Source organism: Paralichthys olivaceus, chromosome 12 (assembly GCF_024713975.1).
Source record: "Paralichthys olivaceus isolate ysfri-2021 chromosome 12, ASM2471397v2, whole genome shotgun sequence".
Taxonomy (NCBI): Eukaryota; Metazoa; Chordata; class Actinopteri; order Pleuronectiformes; family Paralichthyidae; genus Paralichthys; species Paralichthys olivaceus.
In genome coordinates this window covers 20,336,617-20,350,951 of record NC_091104.1, presented here as the reverse complement: position 1 = coordinate 20,350,951, position 14,335 = coordinate 20,336,617, and the positions used below count along the sequence as shown (strand labels likewise).

Genomic DNA, 14,335 nt, shown 5'->3' with positions numbered 1-14,335 from the left:
GTATTTTACTGTTATTTCACAGTGAAATTCTTTACAGTGTATAGTTACATCCATTTTCAACCTGACCACATCACATAAGCCAGAGTAAAATCACAAGCTATCCTAATAAATCTTTTATGTTCTTTTCATAGACGGTCAATTCAACTGGCAATTACAATATAATCTCAGTGTAAAAGAACAAAGATTAACACAATTAGAAAATGGAACATTAAATATCAGAGCTCAGTGACTTGTAGAGACTTTTACACACATGAAAGTGAACCTGAATACAGTGATACCTCAGCTTTCTCAGACTTACAGCAGATCTGGCACAGAGTTGATTAATCACAATATGTAATGTGCTGAAAGGCTGTTGGAGTAATTAATTATGCAGTAAATGTGATAAATTTTTGGGTACAGTACAAGCTAGATCAAATTTACATTTATTACTCCAATATTTATCGCCAACTACAAGTTAAAAAACAATAAAACATTAACAATAAGATAAAATAAAATAACTGAAAAAGGAGCAGGGCTTCAGTCTCCAGTGAGTATAGCTTGGAAGGTGCCTTCAGAGCATCTCCAAGCTGCTCTCTCAGCCACAGCAGGCTCAGGCGAGAGTCCTCGGCTGGCTGTCTCTGCAAACATATCTGCTGCATGTGATCCCTAGAGAAGACGATGCACATAAAGGTTAGATTCTTGAAGCGAAACATGCACTCAAAACTTAGAAATGTAGATGGTCAATGTAAAGCTATCAAAGAGTAACCAATTAACTACCACTCACCAAGCAGGACGGGACATGACATAGTGTAGGTCAGGTCTTTGGAAACCATTGAAGTTGGAAACAGTAGCCACGGTGTAGGCACCCATGTTTTCAAAGACCAGCCAGTCTCCCACCTGTAGGTCAGGGAGGGAACACTGCTCAACAATGTGTCAGCTAAAAACAGGAAACTGAGGCTACAATTCACACAGGCTCACCAAAATTGGACAATAGTAGGTTGGAAAAACATTGCCTGGTCTGATGAGTCTTCATATGAAAGCATGGATCCATCCTGCCTTGTATCAACGGTTCAGGCTAGTGGTGGTTGTGTAATGGTGTGGGGGATGTTTTCTTGGCACACTTTGGGCCACTAAGTACCAATTGAGCATTGTTTAAACGCCATGGCCTATACCTGAGTATTGTTGCTGACCATGTCCATCCCTTTATGACCACAGTGTATCCCTCTTCTGATGGCTACTTCCAGCAGGATAAAGCACGATGTCACAAAGCTCACATCATCTGAAACTGGTTTCCTGAACATGAAAATGAGTTCACTGTACTCCAATGACCCCACAGTCATAGGATCTCAATCCAATAGAGCCCCTTTGGGATGTGGTGGAAAAGGAGATTTGCATCATGGATGTGCAGCCGCCAAATCTGCAGCAACTGCGTGATGCTATCGCGTCAATATGGACCAAAAGCTCTAAGGAATGTTTCCAACACCTTGTTGAATCTATGCTACAAAGAATTAAGGCAGTTCTGAAGTCAAAAGGGGGTCCAACCTGGTACTAGCAAAGTGTACCTAATAAAGTGGCCGTTGAGCGTTTATATATACGCACATACAAACTATATAGTGAACTGTCTTCTGCACACTTTATCTGTTTATATTCATATCCATTAAACATGTGCAATTATAATATTGTACAATATTATCCTATGCCACATAACTTTGTTCTAATACTTTCTCTATCTATACTCTGTCTGAAGTGAAATGTATTGGCCTATATTATATTAATATCTCCAAATGTATTTTATTTTAATTTATTAATATTTTTTATACTATATAATTGCACTAATTTTATTCCCAGATTTTTATTTTATACTTTCACCTGCTAATTGTCTACCACTTTGAGAATTTACCTCTGTACCAAGTTAATTTCAATGGCATGAAATCAAAGTTTCTTGTATTGAACGTTTCATTTCTCTTCTGTACTGCTTTGTGCATATGACTACTAAGTATCAACATGAGGCTTACTACAGGGTAACCAACCCGATATAAATAGTCCCATTACCCAAATAAAACACGAACAAAATGCATTCCCTCTCATGATTAAAGACAACAGGTGACAATTTTAAATAAAACTTTGTTGAGAAATAGCGCTTATGTAGATTAAAGCTGGCTGGCTATTTAATACAAATGAGCTGTTGCATTAAAATAAGTAAAATCTGTTAAGGTCAGAACTGACCTGACTTGAGTATAATTATTCTTCACACAGACCATCAGATCTAGTGCTTCTTGAGACAAGGGGTTTGCAGTGAGTGTTGATTCTAAACTGGTATGAAGAATCAATTGTGTGTCAAAGACACAGTTGTGAGCAGGAAGCAGACAATTTGTTTTGCAGCTATTATTGAAATCTGAGCGACAAAGTAGTAACTGTAATTTCCTTCTGCAACCACTAGATGGTCTTTGGACACAAGTTTTTAAAGATCAATAGAGCCTGTGTAAGTAATAAAAAAACTGTATGTGGTCGTAGTTGCACCAAACACACATTTTATTTATTAAAAAAATACAAAACTTCTAATCGTTTCCACAGGAAAGCTCAATGAAATCGCAATCCCATCTCTTTTGTGTCTATGTCATATGTGTAGTTAAACATGTTATTAATATCACAAATAGATTTCTTGCCTTTTAAAAGTTACAAAACATAAAAAGAGAATAATATAAGGAAGAGAAGAGAAGGGGTGCAGTCTGCTTCTTGAGTCCCTGTGTTTTAAGTGTTAATCTTAAAGATTCATGTTGTGTCCACTAAGCAGGACAAACATGAGGATCATGGGTAGCTGAGATGTCAATGAACTGTAAGTATCTATATTGTTGTGTGACAAGTTGTCTCATTTGCTGCAGCTGTATTGGCCCAGTTGCGACATGTGGTGTTTTTACATACAGAACAGGATTTATGCACATATTTACAGGTATTTCCTGTGAGTGTACACATTTAAATTTAGCATTTGGAGTAATTCTGGCAATGAGCAGCAGGAAAGTATTTAAAGAACACACATCAAATACTTAATGAAATATAGAATGAGACTAAAATAATAATATGGCGTTTCTTTATGCATTAACATCTTGAGGATTAACACTTGGAGTTCTGTACAAAAGTGGAGATCATGGAAAAGATAATAACATAGCAGCCATTTAAGGAATTAAATCACCCCTCTAATCACCTCTTTGTGAGTTACTAGCAAGGGATGTGACTTCAGCTGATAAGCAATTTGCAATTATTCTTTAACATATGTGAATAGCATTAGTAACTCTTCACCTCTAGGACAATCAAAAAGAGTTTGTCCAAATGTAAAGACCAATGTGATGAGGAACCTTCATCAAAGTGGTTTTGTGATGTATTTAGCAATTGACTATCAATTCAGCAAACAGATTCTTCAAGATCTAATTCCCACAGTCATTTCCCCTGACTAGGGCAAGAAGGCTGCACTAACACATTCAAGTGCAGCGTTGCCTTGTTACACTCATAGAGACATTCAGAGTGTGATTTAGCCTCATTTCATTGAAGGTTGATCTCCAGCTTCCATACAGAACAGAGAAATTTTGTGCAAAACATACCCCTCTCATTCTCCTGTCAAGTAACTGGCCTTAAATGTTCACATACATTTGGGGAGAAAGCAGGGGGAAAAAACCCAATAGAATCTTCTCCAATATTTGAAAACAAAGGATGCTAGATATGTAGAAATGTCTCGGTTTAAACCACACGGGCCTGGCAAGGCTTGGTAGGCATCTCCAAGCTGCTCTCTTGGCCGCAGCATGCAGACACTTCGAACAAGCGAGACTCCTCCGCAGGGGCTGGCATGCCCTGCAAACAAATCTGCTGCACGTGTTGCCTACAGAAGAAAGTGCAGATGAAAGTTAGAATTTTGAAACACAAGATGCACTTAAAATTTGCTCCTCAAGTAATACATTAACAAACTAATTTGGCTACAGTGACATCACTCACCAAGCAGGACGGGAAATGACATAGTGAAGGTCAGGTCTTTGGAAACCATTGAAGGTGGAAGAGGCAGCCACAGTGTAGGCACCCATGTTTTCAAAGACCAGCCAGTCGCCCACCTGCATGTCAGGCAAGTAACACTGCTCAACAATGCGATCAAGACCATCACAAGTTGGGCCCCAGATGCTGCAGGGGTACATGATCTCATCTGGCTTTGGTTTCTTTTAGTAGTAAGAGGTGGGGAGGAGAAAGAGAGAAGACATTTATCATGAGAATGCATTTCACCTTTCATTGACCATGAATGATGAGTATCTTGTTAGTATCTTACGTTACCTTGTGCAGTATTGGCATACAATGAGCGTGGTCATAGAGTATACAGTTGAAAGATCCGTACACTCCATCATTGACATAGTACATCAGAGTCCTGTCATTGGTCCCTTCATCTTCATCTGAAGAGAAAAAAAAACAAACTTTACTGCTGAGTAATGGAGCAAACTTTCTCCCAGACTAAACAGTTTTAGTAAATCATAGTAATTTTTCTAAATTAAGGCCGTTACCGTCAGAGACTGAGTCCTCGTCCATGATGACCTTCTTGGCAATAATGTTGACAACTAGTGTGTAAGCTGAAGCTACATAAAAGCGTCCTGGCTCAGCAATGATCTTAACACCAGAGTCAGCAGGGAAATACTTGTCCAGGGCAGAGTTGATTACAGCTGTGATCTAGAAAAAACAAAAATGTCCATATGTAAATAATACTGGAAGAGAACTTTTCTTATGTTAGTACTACTGATGCTCCAGCTAAATTCATGCTGTACTTGCTTTTTTTTCCAATATAGTAAAATAAACTCAAATAATCAGTTTAACCCTGTGATACAGCAGCCAATATACAGTATATATTTGAAATTTTCTTTTATTTACCTCCTCAAATTTGAGTTCAACATTGTCTGAACCAGGGAAACCACCGCCAATGTCCAAGAGATCCATGTTGAAGCCGAGCTCATCCTAGAGGGAACAAGATTAAGTATTGACTTTGGTGGAAAAAACCCTCATAAATCAGCTGTATATGCATTTCAATTACAACTCACCCCCATATGGAAAACACAGCGAGCATCAGCGATGGCCTGCATGTAGGTCTTGGAATCAGTACAGCCACTGCCAACATGGAAGCTGACACCGATCACGTTCAGTCCCAGTTCTTTAGCCCGCTCCAGAAGACCTCGACAAGCTTTGAGCGGGGCCCCAAACTTCACACTCAGACGACACACTGCCTTTGAGTCATCTGTGGCGATACGCAGCACCAGCCTGGGCATACAACAGAAACCAAGTTATTGAAAACATTCAAAGAAGATTGCAGACAGACAAAGAATTGAATATCAAAGCTTTTGTTTTGTGGATGTTTTCTCACTTGGCATTGTCATGACAACGGGCCACTTTCATGAGTTCCACTTCACTATCAAAGGTCATCATCTGGACCCCATGGGCAGACGCATACTTGATCTGCGAAACTTGCTTGCAGGGGTTGGCATAGATGATTCTGCTTGGATCCACTCCCAGAGACTGAACCAGCTGGATCTCCGTCTAGATAATAACAGTCAACAACGAAAATGCTCATTCAAAAACTCAATTTACACAAGTTATCAATTGATCTTTGAATTCTAGTGTTTTGCATTTTGTGATATGGACACTTCCAAAACGCACCTTGCTCGCACAGTCAAATCCAGTGCCTAGGGATGCCAGTGTTGTAACGACTGCCCGACTGTCATTGCACTTGACAGCATAGAAAGGAGTGATGCGAGGCAGGGCCCTCATCCAGCGCAGGTGTTTCTTAAGAACATCCCCCAAGTCGCAGACATAGAAGGCATCTCTATCATCCTGTAGAAGAAAGGGACATATGCATTAAATGAAAGCAGTCCTGTCCAACCATCACTTAACAAATGGGGCACTGTGTGTCCCCCAAACAAAACCAGCACCAGACCCATACCGTCATAGATGATTCATTGATCTTCTGCTCAACAACATCACGGGCAGTGAAACCCTCCTCCAGGAAAGGGAATTCAAAATCGGTGGGAGTTGCAGTGTTCATGGTAACAACAAGTCCTTTTGTTTACTCAAAAGTAAACTAGAAGAGGGAGGGAGAGGCACATTGAGATTACATTTCATTTTCACAACAGTTTCTTTTGTGTCCTTGATTACACTCATGGTCACTCAAGTCTAAAAAACAGTGTAACTGAACGGATGTGGATTTTATTTTATATATACAAGATAAGAGAATGGTTCACTTACTTGAAAAGAGATGGAATTAAGTGCTGCTGTTCCTCAGGTGCAGAGAAGCCAAGGTGGCTCACCAGTGAAGTTAAACCCCTTCAGATAAGACTCAAGGCCAGGGCCTGTTGAGTAGCCAGTGTGTGATCTCCTAGAGTTAAAGTTCTGTGGACAAGACAAAATGTTTTTTTAAAAATACTTCTTCCTCTGGTGGCAAAAAGCGGTAAATAAGTCACACAACTATTTATAGACCATACTTTAGTGAGTTCAAGGCTCACGATCAAACTAAAATATAAATTCTAATAAGTTTATTTTTATTCTGTTAAAACCATTACAACCTGCGAAAGCTCGCGTATGTTAAGAGACACACAATCAGCTCAGTCCTCAGCAACGCTCCATTTTATGTCACGTCAACTTGACACTTGTAGAAAATCAATGAAACGGCTGGACGCTTAAGTCCCGCCCCGTCGAGATCCCCTCCAATCGCAGAGAGGATCGCCTTGCGTAAAGGACTGGCACGAAAGCGGACCAATCAGCGACTTCCAAATGACGCCGACGTACATATGCCGGTTCCGCTTGGAGCGTTTCTTGCCATGAGGCAGTCTTGACTTGCGACGTTTCCCTAAACGTCCTTCATCCGAAACGAACATGAGCAAATCGAACACGCAGCAAACCTCAACACATCAAAGTCTGAGGTCCAGGACAGTTACGTGCGCAGTTAACAGAAATAAGATGGTTTCTAACCAACCAGCCGTCCTGCATAGCGGCCATGTCGAAATGTTCGGAAACACTCTCTTTTCTCTCTCCACATTTGAATCAAACTGACGTTACTGGCCCACCCTTAACCCCGCTTCATTGTGCCGTTTAGGCCGCCATAACCGAGCCGGTCCGTTCGCCGGCCTCTGCTAATATTACGTGACTAGCATTGAAGCTAAAACGTGACGCCCTTAGCGTAATGGCGTCGAAAAGAAACTTCCCCGCTTACCTTAAAAAGCATTTACAAAGAGTTTGTCCATTAGACACGACCGCCGGGATTAAAAAGAAGCAGTTGTCCCTCTGAATGGAGCCCGCTGCTGGAGGTGTGGCTTCTCTGACTCGAACTGAAAGTGGAGTAAGAGCCGGCGAGGGATCCCGGCGGTATTTATAGAGAGCTCGTTACCACGGCAACGCAGCCAGCTAAAACCGGCCTCCAGTCCACGTAGGAACCGGTTTAGTCTCGTCACCACATGGTGGGAAAGACAGAGGAGGCTTCCATCGCCGTGGATTACTAATGGTAACACAGCTCTCGTCTGTGTCAACGCTAACGTGGTCAGGACACCAGACAGAGACTAGTCACAGGACAGTTCTGACCCGTCCCAACTGCACACACAGAACAAACACTGTCTCTGTAATGTCTCTGTTCTCCAACTGGTCTTACTTCACGAGAGTCCTTGTATGTAAACATCTAAAATCAAAATGTGTCCTTTCAGTTTTATTCTCACCAGATTCATGACTTGAAATGAACCTGTCCACAGACATGCTCCCCAGGTGTGTCAGGCCAGGCACACCAAAATATGCAGGAAATGAGTGAAGCATTCAATAATAATAAAAAAGCTGTTGAATAAACTCAACCCTCTTTGTCACCCTGTTTATGATAGTAAATTAAATCACTTTCTTTATTTTAATTGTTTTTTTTAGGTCAGTTTTAAGAAAAAAAAAGAACTGACTGGTCATATTTGATAATGAGAATAATCATGAGTTGCAGCCCCCATGAGCATATTTCTGCTTTAATCTGACTTCATGATGATCAAAACATGTATACAAGGCCAGCTGCGATGGAAGAAACCTGCGCTACGTGTTAATCCCAGAGAGGCTCTCACACGCTGGCAGACCGTACACAACAGTGTGCTGGCCTCTGACCGGCCGGGCCTGACATCCGTCTCCTCAGTCTCTCTCTGAGTTTTTGACCTGCTTGATGAGATTAAAGGGGATTGCATTGTGACACGAGAGTATCAACACGAGCACATATGTCTCAACAGCTAAGCAAAGTCAAAATGAATGCACTCCTGAATATTTCTTCAGGAAGTGGCACAGTAGCTTTATTTATTACGTTTCTAAAAACAAATGTTTCTATGAATATAAAATCAAAAGGCCTGTCATGGTGCTGTGAATACTTTTAGTCAGAAGCTACTGCTTTCTCCTGTGGTGTGCCTCAGGGTTCTGTATTGCTTCCCAATTTTATTTGCTCTGTATATATTTCCCTGGGTCCTATTATTAGTCAATATAAATGTGTCTTTTTCATAATGCATATGCCAATGATATCCAACTGTATATCTCATTCAAGCCGGATTAAACTAACAAACCTAGTGTCTTGCTCAACTGCCTGACTGACATTAAGGACTGGATGGCAAGCACATTTTTTACATGTAGACAGAACTAAGGTTCTCCAACCAATATCACTTCAAAGGTTTCTCAGTGTCTGGGTCTTTTTCTCCAACTAAAAAATCCATTGTCAGAAATCTTGGTCTCATTTTTAATCAGACTGTGCATTTCAAGCACCACATCCAATCTTTAACCTGTTCTGGTCTATTCCATTTCAGAAATATTGCCAAACTGAGGCCTATTGTATCAAAAACCTGAACTGGAGATAATAATTCACACTCAATTTTCTGGAGTCAAGTGTAATTCCCTTTTCACTTGCCTCAGCAAATCATCCAGAACACTGCTGCAGGGCTACTGACAGGTTCCAACGAGATCACAATCATTATATATTCTGACGTTTTCTTCAAACTAATTTTGTTTACGCCTCTTAGCCTAAGATACAAAGAACTCCATGACGAGGCACCAAGGTACATCTCTGACCTTTTGCTACTCTGCATACCAACAGGTCACCAAGGTCTTCTGACCAGGGTTTAATAGTTGTCCCTTGCACACGATTAAAAATAAATGGTGATCATGCATCTGAAGCCATGGCCCTGACACTATGGACTGCCCTTCCTATTAACATAATATCTGCTGTCTCTGAAAAAACAAATGTATTCAAATTGGCTATGGCCTGGGTTTTTTTTAATGTGTGTGCAAATGCTTTGTCTGACTCATTTATTGTTGGATTTTCACAACTGCCCTTTTGTGAAGCACTTTGCAACTTGCTTTGAGAAAGGTGCTATAGCAAATTAACTTGTCTTACTTTAGAGAAATGAAATGCTTTTGCTAACAGCATTATTAAATTCCTGACCTCGATACCTTCCATCCTTACTGCACAGACTAATCAGTCCAAATGTTGCTTTGATAGACATTTGGTTTGCAAGCAGACATTACCAAACGGAGGAAAATGAAGAATCTGGTCAATACGGCCCAGCAGTACATGTGGAAATGTTGCACAGGCATCAGTTCCAGGACACTAGCAGGAAACTTTTGGGCGTCGTGAGGACCACATATCTGTGGGCTTAGCTTAATATCTTTTCCAGGTCTCGAGGCCACCATCAACATGGCATTTTACTTTTTGCACAACTGTTTCCAGTAAGATCTTCTGCAGGGTTAGTGAATTAACTCACTTTTTTCCAAGCAGTTTTGATTCATTGAAAAACGTTTTTAAAAAAACACGTCTTTCTAAATTGATTGAAGAGTTGAAATGAAAATAATTGATAAAAATCTGCAATCACTCTTATCCATTCCAGCTTTCCCTATAGCCCTGCCCTGAATCTGAACTTGTTCTAGCAGGCCTCCTGTGCCTCTGAGGCAGGAAGTGGGCTCACACACAAGGGGACTAACTCGTTTTCAAAGTTCAAAATCACAAGATCACTAAATGCTTAAAATATATTACAGAGGAAACCAAATAAACAGTTTCTCCTCCCTCCAGTCATTTCCCTTTGTTTCTGTTTTTGTCTCTCTGCCTCTAATCGTCTGTGTTTCCACCATCTCCTTCACCTCCTCTTGTTATGTCTGTCTCTCGCTCTGTGTGGACTTTCCGTTATCATTACTGTGACCCCCACATTTAAAAGGCTTCACAAAAGACAAGGATGACGTGTTCAAGTGGCCACCCAAAACATATAGTGCAGTGTATGGGCCTCTGTGACCCTTGATGTGACTTGTGTATCTGCCGTGCATGGCTTTGTGTTTCTCTTCACTTCTTTTTTCACTACTTTATCAACTTTATGTTCCTGCACTATCCAGCTGCATAACATATCTTGTGACAATAGGCAAATGAAACAAACCAAAATTTCCCTTGACACTTCTGAAGAGGATAAACTGAACTTTATTTCATTTGTATCAAGATGAAGACAAAAAACTGATGTTTGGAACAAATAACTTCAACACTCAAGGGAGATTCTTCTAAACACATTGGTTCTGCTTCATGCAGTGTTTTGGTGAAACATCATGATTTAAATGGTTCCATTTACTGAGCTATGATAACCGTTTCAGTGGCACTTATTATATATCATGTGACGATATATATACTGCTTGTAAAAAGTGCCTGGCAGTTACATAACACAGTCACACACACAAAGTAGTCTGCATGAACCTGTTGCCCATAAACAGCAGGCGATTCTTTCACTAATGTTCACACAGTCTTTGATTCAAAGAACTACATTTTTCAGCACTGTGGGATTGCAAGTGTTTAGTCTTCACAAGAAGGCTTGACCTCAACATACCGGAGCATTTCTGTCTGGCCCAGACAGCTACTTATGACACCGGAAATCTCAATGTTACTCTGCATGGCCTTAGGCCCATATGAGCAGATGGCACCGGGGGCGTTTCCTTACATTCCTAACTATAGTTCATTTGTCCCCCCTCCCAGCAGCAAGTTGACACACACAGCCTAATCAACTTAAAACTGTGACGACACCACTGACTCCACCCACACGGCTGGGTATAGCGTTAAAACAACTGCACAACACAGACACCGATCCACGATTAGCCAGTCTCAGGCATGAAGTGCAATGTTGTACATTGTATGGCAATCCTTAAACTTGGGTACAAATCTGATGTTGGTGTCAGTATGGCAGTGCAGGTGGGCAGGAAACGAGAGGGAGATGTAACACATCAAACAGGAATGAGACAGTGACAAAGATGTTCCAAGGAAAGTGTCAAGTTCAGTATTCTCATTAAATACACAGACAATGGGTGGCTTGTTTTAGGTCCTGCTCTGGTGTCTGGCACATTACCACAATACCTTCAAGAAAAAGTCAACTCGGCTGACTGGGTTCATCCATACTAAGTTCATTCATAAGAAGGAAGCCACACTACTCCGACTCCTTGACATTCTGTCGAGGTAATCTATTTTTAGAACCATGTACAGACAGTGTCTTTACCATAAAGAAATTACTCTGTTTGAACTGTACTCATAACTTTGCACTCTTTAAGGCTTGTCAATGTATCCTTTGTTTAACAGCGTCAAGCGAAGCCACAAGTGGTAATTTGGGGTTAATGATCAGTTATTAATGAACTCAATTTGTAAAAGGAAGAATGTATTACTTCTTATTCAAAAAAGACACAGTCCCCAGTGGCAGCGGTGGCCCATGTAAACCACAGGGTTGAAACTAGGGCCTGCATTTCAAATATCTCTGAAAGTTAAAATGCTTGTTCCAGCTTCCAAAGAAACTATTTGATCATTTTTTCAATAAAGTTAACAAATAAATCAAAATAACATTTGGAGTACTGTTCTTTTGTGATGTAATAAAATAAATCCCACTGTGCAGTGCAATATGATCATTTTAGACCATACACATTGAAAACAATGCAAATGGCAAAGATGTGGTGCATCAGGCTAAAATGCCAAAAGCACGGTCATCTGTGCAACAATCTGCACACGCTCAGAAACAAGAAGTAAATGTTACAGAAGTTGTCAACAACCTAACAAATGATGAAAGCCTGCAGTGTTGCTTTGAAGTTTAACACACAGAAATTTGCACAAAAATGCTCAAATATTATGACATTTGCAAATTAAATGATCTGAATGCTATATTGGATTAAAATAGATCACATAAATTAAGTCTATCACAATCCAAATGATAGCAAAAAGTCTAGTCTAGTTACTCCATGCACTTGACAGCTATGTCCCTGAAGTGATGAGAACAGGGTTTGTTTAATCTAGCTCTGCGCTGACTCATCACTTCTTCTTCTTTCAAGGTTGAGTTGCCCAGAGTTAGTCCAGAGACCTCGGCGAAAAAAAAAAAAGTGTGATCATATTTTCACTAGAAGTTCTTTTGTGCTTTCCTGGATTGGCCTGAAGCAGGACAGGGCTGCATCAGCACATTTCACTCTTTTGATCCTTTTGGTGAAAAAAAAAAAGAGACTGAAGAGAAGGCTTCTCCGCCTCTAATGTGTGTGTGTCATGGTTCTAGCCTTTACTTAATCTTATTGGATCTATGAAATTTAGAATGAACGGAGTAGAAGCGAAAGGGCATGCCACTGTATATACATGTATCTATACCTTCCCATGGACGCCTGCACAGTGGTAGCAAGTTTGCATGCAAAACAGTCCAGGAAAAGTGACATTGTTGACATAATCAAAGTTAGAGGACTTGATAACCTCGGAGGAATTTCTATTTTGGCTGAGATGTTCCGAGTTTGATGCTCTTTTATACACACAAGTTATCTCACAGGAGTTCAGATAATGTACAAGCACATTCATCTAAAAATCCAAATTAAAAACATTTATTATTTGTCCAATTTTTTTTAAGTAGATTTAGCAAGGATTGTTAATATTTGCTCGAGGAACTGAGTTGAGTTCATAGTGTTCAAGCACATTCATATAAACTTTCAAGATAAATTCAGCCATTTCTTTGGCCGCTAAATTTTACAGTAGACCTCACAGCCATGCTGGCCAGGCTCAGTGGCTGGATTTTTATGCATTTACTTGCTAAAACCAACACATTAACTGTGTGCTGGTAATGTTAATATTCGCTCATTAACGTTGACATAAAATACAGCTGCAAGTATAACAGGAAACTGAAGTACAAGACAGAAAAAATTTAGTTAAGCACTTTTCCTGAGACAATGTGCTAGTTACTCTGGATCATTCGTACAATGAACAGTTTCCAATGGAGCCACTTTCTACCTCGAGGAAATAGCTATAATGTGGAACCACAAAGCTTCATAACATACTTTACATACGTCGCATTAAAGGATGCTAGTGTCTTACTTTGTTTAAAGTTCAATATGAAACAAGTACGATTCTCAATTATGCTCTGTCCTTGTATCCCACTGCAACTGTGCTCCGATTTGCACTGATTGGGGTAAATAATTACTTCGATGATTTTATTACAAGTAAGAACATGTGTTGATAAAGTCCACGAGACAGAAATTCACAAGGCATACTGTAGGCCTACGGTTCATCTTACATGGTATATCAAATAGCACATCCTTGTGTCTGTGGAAATTCAGTTTCTTTCCTTATTCTTTGTGACGGCCCTGGTTGACCCACTTCCTGTGGCCTGATTGCCAGTTGTCATGGTGAAGTCAAAGCACTGTGAGAGGAAAACAGGCCAAATTGCCTGGAACCAGGATTAAACAACTATACCAGATGACACTTTGCTAAATGATGTTTTTCTTCTTACAGTGGAACTGCGTCACTGGTTTCTAAACACAAAGGACTAAACTAGGATGGAGCTTTGTCATCAAGCCAACACATTTACTTCCGATAGAAATCTCTCTTTAGATACTTGGGTAAAAAGCTCCCTGTTCATACCAGCAAGTCTTTGTACCAATGGACTTCCTCTTTTCAACAATGATGACCCTGATCTATTCAGTACAAAGTGACAGGGGGAGAGGAGGTAAAGCCCTTAAATAAACAAGGTTTAAGTTGGTGGAATTGCATGAATTTGTTTTAACATTTCGATGAGATGATTATTATCACCTCTTTTATCTGTATGATAAATGGGTAAATATGCAGCTGGAGACTAGCTGGCAGATAGTTAGCTTATAGCTTAGCATAAAGCCAGGTAACCGACTCAGTCCAAATAGACAGATTCACTAAACCAACACCTCTAAAGCTCATTATTCAAAACATTTTATGGAAACTGCCTCCTACTATCCAGAAATGGAGCCAAATATCCAAAATATCCTGGATATGAACGCCGCAATTTTGCAAAACTGGACATTAAGACTGTGCAGTAGATTAGCCCCATTAGTGCGG

General features: G+C 40.2%; 1 protein-coding gene across 1 annotated transcript; it reads right to left on the bottom strand.

Annotated features, from left to right (window-relative positions):
* Nucleotides 1–2,493: 2,493 nt before the first annotated feature.
* Nucleotides 2,494–7,371, bottom strand: odc1 (ornithine decarboxylase 1). The gene is made up of 11 exons (XM_020085101.2): nt 7,205–7,371; nt 6,241–6,384; nt 5,939–6,076; nt 5,656–5,829; nt 5,363–5,535; nt 5,043–5,259; nt 4,876–4,959; nt 4,515–4,677; nt 4,291–4,406; nt 3,964–4,178; nt 2,494–3,850 (listed from the first exon to the last, which is right to left on the bottom strand). The coding sequence occupies exons 3-11, from the start codon at nt 6,038–6,040 to the stop codon at nt 3,712–3,714; spliced, it is 1,383 nt and encodes a 460-aa protein (XP_019940660.2). The 5' UTR covers nt 6,041–6,076; nt 6,241–6,384; nt 7,205–7,371; the 3' UTR covers nt 2,494–3,711.
* Between the last annotated feature and the right edge of the window lie 6,964 nt (nt 7,372–14,335).

Bases quoted from the DNA above. Each gene is read 5' to 3' on its own strand.
- odc1 (XM_020085101.2), bottom strand. From the start codon at position 6,040: ATGAACACTGCAACTCCCACCGATTTTGAATTCCCTTTCCTGGAGGAG. The intron at 4,960-5,042 runs GTGAGTTGTAAT...TGTTCCCTCTAG, and splicing joins GCTGTGTTTTCCATATGGGG to GATGAGCTCGGCTTCAACAT. The intron at 4,179-4,290 runs GTAACGTAAGAT...TACTACTAAAAG, and splicing joins GTATGCCAATACTGCACAAG to AAACCAAAGCCAGATGAGAT.